Source organism: Tachyglossus aculeatus, chromosome 13 (genome assembly GCF_015852505.1).
Source record: "Tachyglossus aculeatus isolate mTacAcu1 chromosome 13, mTacAcu1.pri, whole genome shotgun sequence".
Taxonomy (NCBI): domain Eukaryota; kingdom Metazoa; phylum Chordata; class Mammalia; order Monotremata; family Tachyglossidae; genus Tachyglossus; species Tachyglossus aculeatus.
The window spans coordinates 19595292-19612053 of record NC_052078.1 but is presented as its reverse complement, the minus strand read 5'-3'; the positions used below and the strand labels follow the sequence as shown (position 1 = coordinate 19612053).

General features: G+C 43.3%; 2 protein-coding genes across 3 annotated transcripts in view; one reads left to right on the top strand and one right to left on the bottom strand.

The window, feature by feature from the left end:
* ENKUR (enkurin, TRPC channel interacting protein) overlaps nucleotides 1–2317 on the bottom strand; it is a 36170-nt gene extending 33853 nt beyond the window's left edge. For both annotated transcript variants that reach the window (XM_038755831.1, XM_038755830.1), the window contains exons 1-2: nucleotides 2006–2317; nucleotides 348–493 (exon numbers count right to left, since the gene is read on the bottom strand). In XM_038755831.1, coding sequence (XP_038611759.1) covers nucleotides 348–493; nucleotides 2006–2082 — 223 coding nt within the window. In that variant the 5' untranslated portion in view covers nucleotides 2083–2317. The remainder of the gene's footprint in view (nucleotides 1–347; nucleotides 494–2005) is intronic.
* Nucleotides 2318–2346: 29 nt separating this feature from the next.
* On the top strand, nucleotides 2347–15930 carry THNSL1 (threonine synthase like 1). The gene is made up of 4 exons (XM_038755829.1): nucleotides 2347–2423; nucleotides 4690–4800; nucleotides 8052–8129; nucleotides 13181–15930. The coding sequence occupies exon 4, from the start codon at nucleotides 13228–13230 to the stop codon at nucleotides 15460–15462; it is 2235 nt and encodes a 744-aa protein (XP_038611757.1). The 5' UTR covers nucleotides 2347–2423; nucleotides 4690–4800; nucleotides 8052–8129; nucleotides 13181–13227; the 3' UTR covers nucleotides 15463–15930.
* The last annotated feature ends 832 nt before the right edge of the window (nucleotides 15931–16762 follow it).

The following is a 16762-nucleotide window of genomic DNA, read 5'->3' as shown; positions in this document are numbered from 1 at the left end:
CTAGTAGTGTTAGTAACCACGGATTGCTATTATTTTAAAAATAATAATGGCTAGAGAAAAAAAATGATTTCCAAGATAAAAGAACTCACTCTCAATAATCACAATTTCTTGCAGGCAGATATATCTGGCTATCTAACGGAATGTAACACTTGGCATTACTACCTAATCTTTTTGTTAATTAAAAGCAAAAGGACACCAGAATCCCAACGTTCAATGTTGTATGATTCATTTTTCTTACCCCAACTGATCAAAATCTGTGGTTCATGCTTAATAAGCAGTTCCTGAAAATATTATTTAAACACCTGTTTGCATCTTCAATATTTTCAAAGACGACTGACAAAACTTACTGGGTGGCAGTTTTACTTCCTTTGAATGTTTCTGTAGAAACTCCTGTGGAGAGGGAACGTCAACCTTTGCTGGTCCCAGGGTTTTACATGCAGCTTTATTTTTCTGTAACTCATGTCTCACAAATGATCTAAAAGTTGATACATATCTTGAAGAAAAGCAGAAAAAATACTCAGCATGAGAAGAATTTGGAACAATGCAAGTTTTAACAGACTTTAAGGAGATAGAAAGCTACCTGGTGTACTTGGAAAGGGGGGGGACGACAGAAATTTTGCATACCTTTAATCATGATGAAAGCTATTAATTTGTAAAATTATTAATAAATGGGTTCAAATTAGCCTCTTGCTTCACTTAAGTGTCACTTTCTTACTTAATGCTTCAACCTCATCCGCTCACCGAGTCGGGCAAATATCCCTTCTAGACTTTGAGCCCGTTGTGGGCAAGGATTGTCTCTCTTTGTCGTTGAATTGTACTTTCCAAGCGCTCAGTACAGCGCTCTACACACTGTAAGCATTCAATATGATTGAATGAATGAAAGAATCCCACAGACAATTCTGGCTCAGGGGAAAAGAGCACAGGCTTTGAAGTCAGAGGTCATGGGTTCAAATCCCAGCTCTGTCAATTAACTGTGTCTTTGGGCAAGTCACTTCTCTGTGCCTCAGTTACCTCATCTGTAAAATGGGGATTAAGACTGTGAGCCCCCCGTGGGTCACCTGATCACCTTGTAACCTCCCCAGTGCTTAAAACAGTGCTTTGCATATAGTAAGTGCTTAATTAATGCCATTATTATTATTATTAATTCTCACCTTCCCTTGGAGGCAAATTCACTATGGAATCACAGTTTTATTGACCTCGTTTTTCTGAAAGTGACTTAAAAAGTGTATCATTATTATTTAAGCACCTACTCCATGCCAAACATACTACTAAGCGCCAGGGTAGGTTCTAGACTGTGAGCCTGTTGTTGGGTAGGGACCGTCTCTACCAGAGAAGCAGCGTGGCTCAGTGGAAAGAGCCCAGGCTTTGGAGTCAGAGGTCACGGGTTCAAATCCCAGCTCCACCAACTGTCAGCTGTGTGACTTTGGGCGAGTCACTTCACTGGGCCTCAGTTCCCTCATCTGTAAAATGGGGTTGAAGACTGTTGGCCTGGGGCAATCCGATCACCCTGTGTAACCTCCCCTGCGCTTAAAACAGTGCTTTGCACATAGTAAGCGCTTAATAAAATGCCATTATTATTATCTGTTGCCCACTTGTACTTCCCAAGCGCTTAGTCCAGTGCTCTGCACATAGTAAGCGCTCAATAAATACGATCGAATGAATGAGTTGGGTCTAATAATAATACTAATGATGGCATTTATGAAGCGCTTACTATGTGCAAAGCACTGTTCTAAGCGCTGGGGAGGTTACAAGGTGATCAGGTTGTCCCACCGGGGGCTCACAGTCCCCATTTTCCAGATGAGGTAACTGAGGCACAGGGAAGTGAAGTGACTTGCCCAAAGTCACACAGCTGACAATTGGCAGAGCCGGGATTTGAACCCATGACCTCTGACTCCAAAGTCCGTGGAACAAGAGGTGAAGAGGCAGAAAAAGTGACTGATATAAGACAGAGGGTTGAGGATATATTAATTCCCTGTTAGAAGGGGGTCTTTGCTTACCCACGCACCTCGGAGGGTTGCTGACTTTCTTTGGCTCAATGGGTAAGAGGTTATAAATGCTCTCAGGAGGGGCCAGCGAAGCCATTGTCACCACAGGACAGAATCCCCTCCAAATCTCGTCCCAGCCTTTCCCTCTCGAATTTCCCTTCTACCTCCCTTCTTGTTCCCGAGCTGTCCCTGCCCCTTCCCGCCCTCAGCCCCCTCCTCTCTCTTCGTTTCGGCCTGGTTTCCTGTCGAGCTCCCGAGTGCGGCCCTCCGGTTGCCGGGGCAACCGTTGCTAGGGAACGTGGCGAGGGATGCGGGGGGGACCGGAAGGGGAACAGCGGAGGCGGGGATTCCCCTCCTTCCGGGCAATCGGAAAGGTAGATTCGAACGGGGATCCGCAGAACTCGCCGGGGGGGAAAATAATGAAAAAGAAATAAAAAGGTAATAAATGGCGGCGCCTCAACCGGGCAATTGAGGCGAATAAGGATGCGCTAGAGGAAAGGGGCGGCTTCGGGCCCGTGTGCGCAGGCGCAGAGCAGCAGGGGCGGATACGTTAATGGGGCCGAAGGGCGGCGCGCAGGTCTCGGAAGGGGCCTGGGGGTTGCGCAGGCGCAGAGAGGATGGGCGGGGTGGAGGCGGCCCTTCGGGTCCTCAGGCCGAGCGGGAATGAGTGCGCAGGCGCAGAGAGGGTGGGCAAGTGCGCAGGCGCAGAGAGGATGGGCGAGGTAGAGGCGGCTCTTCGGGTCCTCAGGCCGAGCGGGAATGAGGTTGGGCAAGTGCGCAGGCGCAGAGAGGATGGGCAGCCTGAGCCCCCTCCTTCAATCAATTAATCAATCAATCGTATTTATTGAGCGCTTACTGTGTGCAGAGCACTGTATTAAGCGCTTGGGAAGTCCAAGGTGGCAACATATAGAGACAGTCCCTACCCAACAGTGGGCTCACAGTCCCCAGCCCCACAGCACATGTCTATATGTCTTTACAGATTTATTACTCTATTTTACTTGTACATATTTACTATTCTATTTATTTTATTTTGTTAATATGTGTTGTTTTGTTGTCTGTCTCCCCTATTGGGTAGGGACTGTCTCTTTCGGGTCCTCAGGCCGAGTGGGAATGAGGTTGGGCTAGTACCAAGGCGCAAAGAGGATGGGCAGATTGAGCCCCCTCCTTCCTCTCCTTCCCCTCCCCATAGCACATGTATATATGTCTGTGCAGATTTATTACTCTATGTATTTTACTTGTACATATTTACTGTTCTATTTTGTTAATATGTTGTTTTGCTGTCTGTCTCCCCCGTCTAGACTGTGAGCCCGCTATTGGGTAGGGACTGTCTCTATATGTTGCCAACTTGGACTTCCCAAGCGCTTGGTACAGTGCCCTGCACACAGTAAGCGCTCAATAAATACGATCGAATGCATGAAAGGTGGAGGCGGCCTTTCGGGTTCTCAGGTCGAGGGGGAATGAGGTTGGGCTAGTACGCAGGCGCAAAGAGGATGGGCCCTCCTTCCTCTCCTTCCCCTCTCCATAGCACATGTATATATGTCTGTACAGATTTATTACTCTATTTATTTTACTTGTACATATTTACTACTCTATTTTATTTTGTTAATATGTTGTTTTGCTGTCTGTCTCCCCCTTCTAGACTGTGAGCCCGCTATTGGGTAGGGACTGTCTCTATATGTTGCCAACTTGTACTCCCCAAGCACTTAGTACAGTGCCCTGCACACCTTAAGTGCTCAATAAATGCGATTGATTGACCGTCTCTATGTTACCAACTTGTACTCCCCAAGCGCTTAGTACAGTGCTCTGCACACAGTAAGCGCTCAGTAAATACGATTGAATGAAAGGTGGAGGCGGCCTTTCGGGTCCTCAGGCCGAGAGGGGATGAGGTTGGGCTAGTGCGCAGGTGCAAAGAGGATGGGCAGACTGAGCTCCCTCCTTCCTCTCCTTCAATCAATCAATCGTATTTATTGAGCACTTACTGTGTGCAGAGCACTGTATTAAGCGCTTGGGAAGTACAAGTTGGCAACATATAGAGACAGTCCCTACCCAACAGTGGGCTCACAGTCTAGAAGGGGGAGACAGAAAACAAAACAAAATCAATCAATCAATCGTATTTATTGAGCGCTTACTGTGTGCAGAGCACTGTACTAAGCGTTTGGGAAGTACAAGTTGGCGACATATGGAGACAGTCCTTACCCAACAGTGGGCTCACACTCTAAAAACATATCCCCATCCCCCCCGCCCTACCTCCTTCCCCTCCCCAAAGCACATGTATATATGTCTGTACAGATTTATTACTCTATTTATTTTCCTTGTACATATTTACTATTCTGTTTTATTTTGTTAATATGTTGTTTTGCTGTCTGTCTCCCCCTCCTAGACTGTGAACCCGCTATTGGGTAGGGACCGTCTCTATGTTACCAACTTGTACTCCCCAAGTGGTTAGTACAGTGCTCTGCACACACTAAGCGCTCAGTAAATACGATTGAATGAATGAAAGGTGGAGGCGGCCTTTCGGGTCCTCAGGCAGAGCGGGAATGAGGTTGGGCTAGTGCGCAGGCACAAAGAGGATGGGCAGGTAGAGGCGGACTTTCGGGTTCTCAGGCCAAGGGGGAATGAGGGACCCTTCCCGTTTTCTTCCCAGCAAACCCTCTCTACCTCGGATCCGTCCCCTTCCTAAATCCTTTCTCTTTCCCTCCCCCAGGTTGGTGTCCTGAAGCGCTCCTGCTTCCCCTTTCCTCTGCTCCCCCATAGCGCTGAGGAAAAAATGTACCAAGGGTTTTGTGATGGTGAGTTTAACTCTAGGACATGCACAGTTAAGCCTTCTAGCTCTTATTTCCGTACTGTTCATTTCAAATAACTTCCAGGTCTAAGGTTTAGTTTATAGAGGCATCTTAACTCGTTTTGGAAAAGTTGAAGCCAGTTAAAACTCAATTTCTGACATCACTGCTGAGAGACGTTATTTGCAAATGTTAAACGTGCTCCCCTACGCCATTCGAATTGTTTTGGAAATGAAATGATTTTTTTTTTTAAACCAACCTTTCCTGGCCTATATGCAAGAGCATGGGCTTGGGAGTCAGAGGTCATGGGTTCTAATCCTGCCTCCACCACTGTTCTGCTGTGGGACCTTAGGCAAGTCCCTTCTCTAGGCCTCAGGTACTTCATCTGTCAAATGGGGATTGACACGGTGAGCCCCATGTGAGACAACCTGATTACCTTGTAGCTATCCCAGCGCTTAGAACAGTGCTTCGCATGTCGTATAAATACAATAATAATAATAAGTAGTTGTGCCCACATATTTTGTAATGCCTGCCAAGGAAGGGAAGAAAATTCAGATTTTATTCATTCATTCATGTATCCTTCCGAGGGAGGTGTAAAATTATATGGGTGAGCTATGTATGTGCACATATTTGCAAGGCTGTACAAATAATAATAATAATGATGGCATTTATTAAGCGCTTACTATGTGCAAAGCACTGTTCTAAGCACTGGGGAGGTTACAAGGCGATCAGGTTGTCCCACAGTCTTAATCCCCATTTTACAGATGAGGGAACTGAGGCCCAGAGAAGTTAAGTGACTTGCCCAAAGTCACACAGCTGACAGTTGGCGGAGCCGGGTCAGCTCTCGAACAGGTGGCACTGATGGGTTTGGTGTTAGTTTTTCTTCCGTCTGCCCGAGCACAGGGACAGGGCAGCTAGTCTTTATTTTTAGTCGTTTTAGACAAACCCAGGAGACGAATGGTGCCCTGCACAGCAAATTGTGCTCATTGAGTTTTCTCACCCTCCTTTTAAAGCAACCTTGAGTGCCCACATTTCATCCTCCTGTTGAATTGGGTACCTTTATAATTAATATCTTTGTCCTGGCTTTGTGGGCGGGAGGGTTCGTAGAAGCCTTTTGCTTAGAGAAGTGAGAGGAAGAATTAATTTTGTTCATCCTAACAAAGGATTTTAGAACCAAGGCTCCTAGGATCTAATCGTGCTATTTTATGGTTGCTATTGATAAGTTTCAGCTTCATCCTTCAGGAGTGGGGAAAGGTTACCTTTACTTTACTATCCTTTTAAGAACAAAACACCTGTTGTAAATGCCAAGCAGTGTTTCAGGCCCTAGTCAGTAAGATGATGGGAAAAGGTGGTAACTAAAACATTTTTCACATTTATCGAGCATGTGTTTCAGTGATATTCAGGCTTGGATTTGACCTCATATCTATAAGTGACTTAATTTTTAAAGTTACGATCAGGAAAAATTTAAGAATCATCTTGACCATAAGCACCTAGTAGGTAGGCACTGTTCTGAAATTCAAATGCTCTGGTCTCCATTTCTGACTGCAAGTGACTTGAGAGTTATCCCTAGCTGGGGAATTTATCAAAGGAGGTGCTTAGGTAATTTTGGATATATGACATTACCTAGATTGATTGCCATCTCCTCCCCGCCCCCCAGCATTATTTTTAGTGGTATTTATTGAGCACTTACTGTGAGAAGAGGGTTGTACTATGCACTTGGGAGAATGCAACAGTTGGTAGACACGTTCCCTGCCCACAACAAGCTTACAGTCTGGTGCTACTGGACAATAAGTAAATTCAGGGCCTGTAAGAGCCTAATACAGTGCCATGTCCTTCACCCTTAAAGCAGTTTTTGTGCTGTGCCTGACAGGATACTGGCATTTTTAGGTGGTAGAAGTAGAAAAGAAAGGGGTAGCTAATGCTGATGGGTGGCAGGTTCTTGCATCCCTTCCCCTACCTCATTTCACTCTTCCACCTTCCCATTTCCCACTAATTGACTATACAATGAAGGCAAAAGTTCATCCAAGTATGAAAGGGAGTGCATTCTAGAAGTGGTATATTGGAGACTATACACTTGCCTGTTGTTTGACCTTGGACAAGTCACGCGACTTCTCTGTGTCTGTTTCTTCATCCATAAAATATCTGTTCTTCCCGCTTCGACTGTGAGCACCATGTGAGGTAGGGATTGTGTCTGATCATCTTATCCTGTATCTACCTCACTGCTCAGTAGTCTTGGCACATAGTAATAATAATAATAATAATGATAATGGCATTTTTTAAGCACTTACTATGTGCAAAGCACTGTTCTAAGCACTGGGGAGGATACAATGTGATCAAATTGTCCCACGTAGGGCTCACAGTCTTAATCCCCATTTTTACAGATGAGGGAACTGAGGCTCAGAGAAGTTAAGTTACTTGCCCGAGGTCACACAGCAGACTTGTGGTGGAGCCGGGATTCGAACCCACGACCTCGGACTCCAAAGCCCGGGCTCTTTCCACCGAGCCATGCTGCTTCTCAAGCATGTTTTTTATTCTAATGATTCTAGTAAGTTTTTTATTCTAATGATTATATATGGTATTTGTTATGCACTTTGTTATGCGCTTACTATATGCCAGACTGTTCTGAGTGCTGCGATAGATACAAGATAATGAGGTTGGATTCAGTCCCTGCCCCACATGGGGCTCGCAATCTTAATTCCCATTTTACAGATAAGGTAACTGAGCCACAGAGAAGTGAAGCAACTTGCCCAAGGTAACGCAGCAGACAAGTGGTGGAGCAGGATTAGAGCCCAGGTTCTTCTGACTCCTGGGCCCGTGCTGTATCCACTAGACCACACTGCTTCTCTAGTAAGTGCTTAACTCGATTATTTTAGGGGATGATATAGGGTAGGGCTTTTCATCTTCTGCACTCAAAAAATAAGATTAAACATGTTATATATGTGTACACACACAGTATATTGTGGTGTCCCTTGTACTTGAAGACACCACTAATGCTGAAGTTAACCAATGGGTGCTTGTATTGCTGAAAGACCAATGCAGAATCCACAGTCTCCCCCCAAAGACTTTGCACATAAAGACTGTCCTTTGTTTTGTCATATTTACTTGATCACCTGGCACTATTTTCACTTTTGCTTCTTTGCCTTATGAAAGCCACTCCTTACTTGATTGCAACAGACCACACTAGCCTGCCTGTGACAGTTGTCTCCAAGTTTTCCACGGAGATACAATACAGTCTGAGACTTTGCCTTACCGCCTCCCTGAAACCTTTCCTCTTGGCCAATTTCAGCTCCTGTACAGAAGTTCTTCGGATAAGCAACCGTCAATTATTTTCTTCACTTTCTGCGCCTACAGAAGCTGTACTGAGGTGAGCGTAGCTTCTCTGATATTACTTAGTTCCAGGATTTCTTTCTTTGCAATTTTGTCTTGCCAATTGATGGTGATACGGCCTGTCAGCGAACTGTTCCTGTAAGGGAACTGTTCCGAGACCGGTTTGGTTTCTGGAGGGTCCAGGTCCAATAACCACAGAGACGATTGGGTAGCAGTACAGTCAATCAATCAATCAATCGTATTTATTGAGCGCTTACTGTGTGCAGAGCACTGTACTAAGCGCTTGGGAAGTCCAAGTTGGCAGCACATAGAGACGGTCCCTACCCAACAGTGGGCTCACAGTCTAGAAGGGAGAGACAGAGAACAAAACAAAACATATTAACAAAATAAAATAAATAGAATAAATATGTACATATAAAATAAATAAATAGAGTAATAAATACATACAAACATATATACATATATACAGCTAGGAAGACCTTCAACTTGATCTGAAGCCTACATGCTACCTCCATATTCCAGCAGTCTACTAAAGGATGTGCTACCCTTGATTTAAATTTCTGCTTCCTAATCTGTTATTGCATCATTGGCCTAGGTACAGCCTAGATAACAGAATTATATCAGGGCATTTAGCTCATTGTTGCCTAGGAAAATCTTTGGTTGTGTGTAGGGTTTTCCAGGTGCAAACTGAGTCTTTACTTTGTGCTTCTTTAGACTTAATGTAAATTCATAGCACCTGACCAATTTGGCAAAGCAGTTTACAATTGTAGGCATATCTATATCTGTATCCTCCTTTCAAAGCCCTATTGAGAGCTCACCTCCTCCAGGAAGCCTTCCCAGAGTGTGCCCCCTTTTTCCTCTCCTCCTCCCCACAGCACCTGTATAGATGTTTGTACAGATTTATTACTCTATTTATTTTACTTGTACATATTTATTTATTTTATTTGTACATATTTATTCTATTTATTTTATTTTGTTAATATGTTTTGTTTTGTTCTCTGTCTCCCCCTTCTAGACTGTGAGCACACTGTTGGGTAGGGGACCGTCTCTATATGTTGCCAACTTGGACTTCCCAAGCGCTTAGTACAGTGCTGTGCACACAATAAGCAGTCAATAAATATGACAATGAATATTTACTATTCTATTTAGTTTGTTAATGATGTGCATCTAGCTTTATCTCTATTTATTCTGGTGACTTGACACCTGTCCACATGTTTTGTTTTGTTGTCTGTCTCCCCCTTCTAGACTGTGAGCCCATTGTTGGGTAGGGACCGTCTCTATATGTTGCCAACTTGTACTTCCCAAGCGCTTAGTACAGTGCTCTGCACACGGTAAGCGCTCAATAAATACGATTGAATGAATGAATCAATATCTGTTTGGAGTTGTGCTTCTAGGGCACAGTTATCCACATATAACAACTCTGAAGGGACTGTCTCGAGGATTTTGTATGATGCTTATAGGGTTGGGTTGGAAGAATTTACCACAGTGGCAGAATCAAGTGCTAATGCCTGCGCCCAGGTCCCTTATTTCACCCTCGTGTGGTTTTGTAGAATATCCTGCATAGAACCAGGCCTGCAAACATGCCCTTGCTCTGTCCCATTATGCTTTCTAGGCCCAAAAAAAAAAGGTTGTCAACCTGCATAGAGTTCACTATGTTTATCTAACTCGAAGGAAATTTATTTTATACTGAATTATTCCCTCAATTTATGTCAATCTGTTGAATTGAAATCTTCAAGATCACCAAAAGGGGAGCCGAAGTGGGGTGAGTGGTGGCCTGGTGAGGTTCTTCTGCTTTTTGAAAAATTAAATAGGCAGTTAACAGAAACACTGCGTGGAGCTTGTTTGTGTCCCTATTTGAAGTTGCAGAAGGATGTGCCTAGAAGCATATGACAAAAGCGAAATTCTTCCTCTTCAGCCCAGGCGCTTTAGCTCCAAATAAGGTTAGCTATATTTGTATTCCAACTGTAGTAATCTGCTTCCTTTCTCCTATGAAAGAAATTTCTTTTTATACCAAATTTGTTACAGTTTAGCTGAAGAGATGTGGTCCGCTTATAACCACAATCCTTAGAGAAAAGTAAAGAATCAAAAGACAGCTTTAATAGATGGCAGGCCCTGATCAAGACAGATAAACTACTGGGGCCAAACTGGTCAAACTTACTTCCCTTTTACATTTCTCTCTATAAATACAAAGTGAATCCTGGAGTTATAGTTTAACTTCATTAAAAAGAATGCTTTTGGATTGTTCATTTTTCTTTGGGCTTAATCAGAGTGAGCTAAATCCATGCTGTGCTTTTCCAGAAAAACTAGCCTGTAGCTAATGTAATGAAAGAAAAGAAAATGGTTTGTGGGCCTTCAAATTTACAAAATGCTCTTTTGGTCTTTGCCCTTAAAACGGGTAGCATTGATTTTCCGTGACAATGTTGTTCAGAGTTCTTAGAATGCTGTTCTGCGGTGACACTATTGAACTACAGTTTAAAAAACTCGCTCTTATCTACAAAGTTTAATAGTGAACTTTGCTGTGTTTTGCTAGTCCAACTCTGAAACAGTTTTATAAGCTTTATGAAGCCATATAGCCATATAGCTTTTAGACTGTGAGCCCACTATTGGGTAGGGACTGTCTCTATGTGTTGCCAATTTGTACTTCCCAAGCGCTTAGTACAGTGCTCTGCACATAGTAAGCGCTCAATAAATACGATTGATATGCATATGCATGGAGAAGCAGCGTGGCTCAGTGGAAAGAGCCCGGGCTTTGGAGTCAGAGGTCGTGGATTCAAATCCTGGCTCGGTCACTTGTCAGCTGTGCGGCTTTGGGCAAGTCACTTAACTTCTCTGGGCCTCATCTGTAAAATGGGGATGAAGACTGTGAGTCCCTTATGGGACAACCTGATTACCTTGTATCTACCCCAGCGCTTAGAACAGTGCCTTGCACATAGAAAGCGCTTAACAAATACCAACATTATTATTATTATTATTATTATTATATAGCTGAAGGGGGAAGCCCTTCATTCTGCTGAGTTGGCATCGACGAAGCAGCGTGGCTCAGTGGAAAGAGCCCGGGCTTGGGAGTCAGAGGTCGTGGGTTCTAATTCCGGCTCCGCCACTTGTCAGCTGTGTGACTTTGGGCAAGTCACTTCACTTCTCTGTGCCTCAGTTACCTCATCTGTAAAATGGGGATGAAGACTGTGAGCCCCACGGGGGACAACCTGATCACCTTGTATCCTCCCTAGCGCTTAGAACACTGCTTTGCACATAGTAAGCGCTTAACAAATGCCATCATCATCATTGTTATTATTAGGGTGGGGAAGTGGGTGCTCTCCTGGGCCTCCTAAATTTGTGTGGAAAGTCACTCAGAGAATTGGCCCTTTCACAGACTGCTCCTAAAACCCTGTTCAGAGAGTATTCACACTTAATCAGCACTCTCAGAGCTCTCCAACCACACCCCCTTACATTTTAGTTCTATTTTTTTTTCGGGTTCCGGGTTGCAAGGGTAACGTTGAGTTTCAGACTGTGAAATTAACACTTTATCCAGCACTTTGTACAGTGCTTAGTACAGTGCCTGGCACAATAATAAGTGCTTAGTCTAGTGCTTTTCTAGACTGTGAGCCCGCTGTTGGGTAGGGACTGTCTCTATGTGTTGCTGACTTGTACTTCCCAAGCGCTTAGTACAGTGCTCTGCACACAGAGCTCAATAAATGCAATTGATTGATTGCTTAACAAATACCATAATTATTATTAGTATTCCCTTAGAAGCAGATCCTACATGCTCTTATGTATTCAAGTTAGTGGGAACTAAACATGTTGCCATATAAGCAAAAAAAAAAAAATATCTAAGTTGAATTAAAGCTGGTTCACAAACTTTAGATAGTTTTGTTTTTCAGTTTCAAGTATATCTAGTAAATGTAGCCTGGTTAGAATATGTTCAGGAAATCAATCAGTCAGTGATATTTAATGTTTACTCTGTGCAGAGCACTGTATTAAGCACTTGGGAGAGTACAGTATCACAGAGGCGGTAGACCTGTTCCCTTCCCACAGGGAGTTTGCAGTCTACAAATGAAAATTGTATATAAGGTCCAGAGAAACACCAATAGAATGAAATGGTTATAAAATGAGTACATTGGTGTTAATGTCCCAGTGACAAGCGCTTAGTACAGTGCTCTGCACACAGTAAGCGCTCAATAAATATGATTGATTGATTGATTGACAAATTCATGGGGGCTCTACCTTGATGAACCTATTAAACTGCCAGCCCCATCAGGGACAGGATGGTGTCTGACCTGATTAACTGGCATCTTCCCCAGCACCTAGAACAGGGCTTGATACATAGTACGTGCTTCTAGTGATGATGATGATGATAATAATAATAATGACTGGAGTACCTATCCTAGCTTCCATTTTGAAATAAGTTTTTGTCAAGGTTGCCAAGATTAATCTTCTGAAAGGTGGGAAAGGATTCAGTTTGCACTGATGTGAAATTTGCACATGCCCAGATTCTGGTTACATGATTTTGCTGATTGATTTTTTTAAATGAATTTTTACCCTAAAATTAAAGTACCATAATAATGCCTGTGAGAAATCTGATCTTTTGTGTGTAATGGAGGGAAAACGTATGTGGTATCCAAAGGGATACATTTGTGCTTGTGTAAATTGTGGGGAAATGGGGGTATTGTGGGTAGTACTTTACCTTGCATATTCCATTCTTCAAGAAAAATAATCATCAGCAGCAACCTGTATTAGGAAAAATAAAGGCTCTATTTCTACATTAGTATAATTAAAGGTCAAAAACTAGGTGCCTTACCACCCATGGTATCTTCAGAGATAAAGATTCTGTTTCTGGCAATCTCTTTTTAAAAAGTCATGTCTTTTAACTAAAGTGGAAGGGCCTGTCATTAAAAGAATAATCAGATTTTCCAGAACTCCACTGCAGGATCACTGCTTACAAATCCTTTTTCCTTGCATCTTGCAAGACACAGAAACAATTTGTTAGTCCCGCATACACATCCTCATCTTTTGTTTTCCAGTCTCCTTCAAGATTTGAAGAGCATATTCTTATAAATAACTAACCACCCTCTTTTTTGTTTGTTTTGAAAGGGAAATAGCTGTTTTGAGTTCAGCTTGGGCAGAAAAGGGAAAAGAGAATGCTTCACGTTAATCGATGTCAGCATCTGAAACTAATAACCCAGACTTTCATTTCGGCTAAGCATTTTAAAACGGAAAAACATCTCAAGTTGCTTCTTCGAAGAACTTTTTCGGTTGCAGAACTAAGGAAGTCATGGCTCTGGACCCGCTCTCTGGTTGCAGACAAAAACATTATCCTGATGGGACCGCCTGGTGCTGGGAAAACAACAGTGGGCAGAATAGTAGGTCAGAAACTAGGCTGTTGTGTCATAGATGTGGATGATGATGTCCTTGAAAAAACCTGGAATATGAGTGTGTCCAAAAAATTGCAGGATGTTGGTAATGAGCAATTTTTAGAAGAGGAAGGAAAGGCCCTGTTAAAGTTCTCTGCATCTGGAAGCGTGATTTCCCTTTCTGGGTCCAATCCATTGCATGCTGCTAGCATGCAGCACTTGAAGAGAAATGGGATTGTGGTCTACCTGGATGTTCCTGCCAACGATATAATTGATCGCCTGAAACTGATGAAGGTTGATCGAATCGTGGGTCAGAATTTGGGGGCATCCATGAGAGAGATACTTGAGTTTCGGAAAACGTTCTACAAAAAGTGGTATGATACCCGAGTGTTTTGTGAAGCTGGGGCTTCCCCAGAGGCAGTGGCCAGCAAAGTGCTCCTGGCAGTCAAGAGGTATTTAGATTTACATTCAGAAACGTTCATCTCAACGAGGGACATTTGGTCAGAAGGTGGCAAACAGAAAGGGTCCCCGAAATACTTTAGCGATGCTATTGTTGAAGGATTAGCTTCCGATGGGGGGCTCTTTGTTCCCAAGAACGGGCTTCCAAAGTTGAGCTGGGGAGAGTGGGAAAGCTTAGTAGGTGCAACTTATATAGAAAGAGCCCAGGTAATAATGGAAAGGTGCATCCACCCTGCTGACATACCTGCTTTCAAGTTGGGGGAAATGATCGAAACCGCATATGGAGAGAACTTTACCTGCTCGAAAATTGCCCCCATCCGGCACCTTTCAGGCAACCAATTCATCCAGGAGTTGTTTCATGGGCCCACAGGATCATTTAAGGATTTGTCTTTACAGCTGATGCCTCAGTTGTTCGCATACTGTATTCCCCGAAGTTGCAATTATCTGATCCTCGTAGCCACTTCTGGAGACACGGGGAGTGCAGTGTTAGATGGTTTTAGTCGTCTCAATGGCAACGACAAGCAAAGAGTAGCTGTGGTGACTTTGTTTCCAGAGAAAGGAATAAGTAACATCCAGAAAAAACAAATCATTGGCAGCCAGGGAGGAAACAGCAGGGCCCTGGGTGTCAGGTCAGACTTTGATTTTTGCCAGGCAGCTGTAAAAAGAATTTTTAATGATTCTGATTTTACTGGCTTTCTCACTGTGGAATATGGCACGGCCTTAAGTTCAGCTAATTCTATAAATTGGGGCCGGCTGCTTCCCCAGATAATTTATCATGCCTCTGCTTATCTTGATCTTGTTAGTCAAAGATTTATGCCCTTTGGAAGCCCCGTAGATGTCTGTATCCCCACAGGGAACTTTGGCAATATTCTGGCGGCAGTCTATGCCAAGATGATGGGGATCCCGATTCGAAAGTTCATTTGTGCTTCTAATCAAAACCATGTTTTAACTGATTTTATAAGAACTGGGCATTATGACCTAAGGGGGAGAAACCTGTTGCCATCCCTTTCGCCATCAATAGATATTCTAAAGCCTTCAAACCTGGAACGACACTTACACCAGGTAGCTAATAAAGATGGACACCTGATGACGAAGTTATTCGGTCAGCTAGAGAACCAGCAGCACTTTGAAATGGGAAAGGATCTCTTTGAGAAGCTCCAGCAGGACTTCCTCGCTGGCTGGTGCTCTGAGGAGGACTGTCTTGCAGCTATCAACACTACATACCACTCCTCAGGGTATATTTTGGATCCCCACACTGCTGTTGCTAAGGTAGTTGCAGATCGACTGCAAGACAAAACCTGCCCAGTGATCCTAGCATCTACAGCTCATTACTCAAAGTTTGCACCTGCTATCTTGCAGGCTTTAAAGATTGAAGAAATAGACCAGAGCCCATCCAGTCAGCTTCACCTTCTTGGTTCTTACAGAGCTCTACCTCCACCTCATGGGGCCCTATTAGGGAAGATGAAACAGACAGGGAAGCAGATATATCAGGTCTGTGCAGCTGATGTGAATATCATCATGGATCATGTTGAAACCATAATCCAAAACCAGTTCATGAAATGAAAAATTTCCAAGTAGTGTGGTATTTGGTGTTTTTATTGATTCTGCAAATTATTTTAGAAGTTTGGGTTGTATATAAGTTTACACTACTGGCTTCTTTCCCTACTGAGTTTTTTTCCCCCCTCATTTGGGCATCAAACACATTGTGCTGTAATTGGAACTACGTTGGCGATCGGAATTTCCAAGCTTTGCAAGATCTGTTACATCAACTGTACCCGTAGGTACCTCTGTGTATTTTTCTTTGTCTATCCAATTATTCCACTATTTGATCTTGATATATTTGCACTCTTTTCTTGTTGTATCCTTATTCTCCTTCCTGTGCCCTATTTGTAAATCATTTTGTTCTCTCCACCCCATTTCGATTGTAAACTCATGGAAGAAAGGGATTCTATCTTTTGTTCTTGTACTTTCCCAAGCACGTAGCACACTGTTTCACACAGCAGACACTCAATAAATACCATTGTAAATCTTGTGGTGCCCTATTGCTTCTGCATCCCTGAAGATGTGTAACTTGAGGTGGAACAGCATATTTGGAAAATGGGATTTGGTCCAGTGCCTCCTGTGAAGCACAAAATGCACTTGTTGGCTTGGTTTCTCAGGGTTGGCCTTCATCCTGCTCTGAATAATCAAGTGGTTGGTTAGAGCTGATTTTAGGGGGCTATGGTGTGAAGGCCAGTCTTGTCACAGATTCTTATTAGTCATTGTCTGAGTTTACGGTTCAGAAAGCATCTGCTAATCCCCAAGAAGAAAATGAGACCTTTTTTTAATGAATGGGTTTTGAATATTCCTTAAATTCTCCTAAATGTCATCTAGATTCTTTAAAAGCCAATTTTCTGCCTCAGCTGGAAGCGTTGTGGTTGGATTTATGCTTTTCTTTCCAACGGCATGGAGAGTGAAGAATTCTGGGGGCTCAGATTAGAACAATATTAGGTATTAGGTATCTTGCCTATTTTTTAGTGGTATTTATTAAGTGCTTGCTGTGTGCCAGGCACTGTAATAAGCACTGGGTATTATACAGCAAGTCAGTTTGGACACAGTCCCTGTCCCACATGGGGTTCACAGTTGTAATCCCCATTTTACGGATGAGGCAACTCAGGCACAGAGAAGTCAAGTGACTTGCCTGACGTCACACAGCAGGCAAATGGCAGAACCAAGATTAGAATCCAGGTCATTCTTGACTCTCAGCCCCGTGCTCTATCCACTAGGCCAGACTGATTCTAATTCTGAAGAAGCTGATTTTTTTTTACAGTTAAGCAGAATGCTTATTTCTCATGTGAAAATTCGGAATTTACAGTCCCAGAAA

Excerpts from the sequence above, each read along its gene's own strand:
- THNSL1 (XM_038755829.1), top strand. The coding sequence starts at position 13,228 with ATGCTTCACGTTAATCGATGTCAGCATCTGAAACTAATAACCCAGACT.